The 1,329-nt window shown below is 59.3% G+C and overlaps 1 protein-coding gene across 2 annotated transcripts in view; it reads left to right on the top strand.

The window, feature by feature from the left end:
- The window catches only part of dnaaf11 (dynein axonemal assembly factor 11), a 13,381-nt gene that overhangs the window by 4,882 nt on the left and 7,170 nt on the right, over window positions 1-1,329 (top strand). Inside the window, exon 2 of one of the 2 annotated variants that reach the window (XM_025052549.1) lies at window positions 919-1,314. The exons of the other annotated variant lie outside the window; for it this stretch is intronic. Within the exon in view, the coding sequence (XP_024908317.1) occupies window positions 981-1,314 (334 nt within the window). The 5' untranslated portion in view covers window positions 919-980. The remainder of the gene's footprint in view (window positions 1-918; window positions 1,315-1,329) is intronic. 2 annotated transcript variants of the gene reach the window in all.

The raw sequence follows: 1,329 nt of genomic DNA, 5'->3' as shown, positions 1-1,329 counted from the left end.
AGTTGCGGGGATTCGATTCGGGGGCGACCGGGGCCCAGGCCGAGGGCGGGGGGGACCCCCGTGGCCGCCACGTCCAAGGTTTTGTCCAGGAGCGTAAGGCCACGCCGGTCGGAGCTGAGGTACGGCGGTTGAGATGTCGGGAACATCCGGGCCAGACCTCCTGTAGACCACGGAGGCCCGGGATCCCGGTCGGATTCAGAGGTCGAGGTGTTGATCGCAGAAAGGACGGGCGTCGGGTCGGAGGTCGCGGCTGCAGAGGCGGGACTCCCCTCAGGTCCAGACTCCGAGTAGAAGTGTTTCATCCCAGGAGGAGGATCTTCACCGTCGGACTCCGAGTCTTCCAAGTCTAACACCACATCCGCCGTATGTGCCTTAGCGCCCTCTGCAGGACCAGGAGACTCTGCAGCACAGATGGAGCCTGAATGTTCCGTGAGTCCAAGAGCGTCCTGATGCCAGGACCTCAGGTCTGAGGCAGGTCGGGTCAACCCCGATGGTCCTTCTTCACCGTCGTCCTCCTCAGATGGACCTTCACAAGGGGAGAGACGGTGAAACGGTCAGAGTCGGTACAAAGATCTGGACCTGAGCTTTAGTTCATGGAATAAATAAAACCACAGGAAACTACAGATTTTTGTACCTTCTTCTCGGAGAAGCGGTTGGTTTGCAGCTTCCTGGTCGTCCTCTTCTTCTTCCTCCGTGGTCTCGACCTCCTCTTTGATCAGAACAACCTTCTGCTCCACCACCGTGTCGTCGGTGGCAGCTGGAGCTGCTGTCGTTTCCTTCACATCGAAGACGGACTCTGACGAGGAAAACGCAGCGAGTTGTTTGGACGATCTCTGAGGTTTCACCTCAAAAATGTCCACACACTTTGGAAGTTAAAGAACAACTACTTCAAACTAACCCTGTCTTTTGTTTCAACAGACTGGACTGGTCAAACCACAGGTCAAAAGGTCACAGCCTCCCCCCTCCCCGGACGGTGTAGAATGTTCCAGAAACTCACCTGCACTGAAGTCCCCCGCCCCCCCGCTGGCCTCCCTCAGGGTGGCGCTCCTCCCGACCTGCAGGTCCCGCCGGTACAGCATGTCTTCCGCGGTCCGCAGCTTGGACCTCAGCGCCTCGTTCTCGCTGTGGCTGCGGGAAATCTCCAGCTGCAGCACGGCGTAACTCTCCTCCACCAGCCCGCAGACCTCCGCCACCGCCGCCTTGGCCAAAGCCTCCATGATGGAGGACAGCTGCGCCTGGAACGCCCGGTACATGGTCGTGAACGGGCGGCAAAGGACGACAAAGTTACCGGGACGTGGACTCACACGGACATCGGTTAGAGGAGGGGGG

The sequence above is a fragment of the Cynoglossus semilaevis genome, chromosome 20 (assembly GCF_000523025.1).
Source record: "Cynoglossus semilaevis isolate Cse_v1.0 chromosome 20, Cse_v1.0, whole genome shotgun sequence".
In the NCBI taxonomy this organism is placed as follows: domain Eukaryota; kingdom Metazoa; phylum Chordata; class Actinopteri; order Pleuronectiformes; family Cynoglossidae; genus Cynoglossus; species Cynoglossus semilaevis.
Note: the sequence above shows the minus strand (reverse complement) of the source record. Positions and strands in the feature narration are given on the sequence as shown.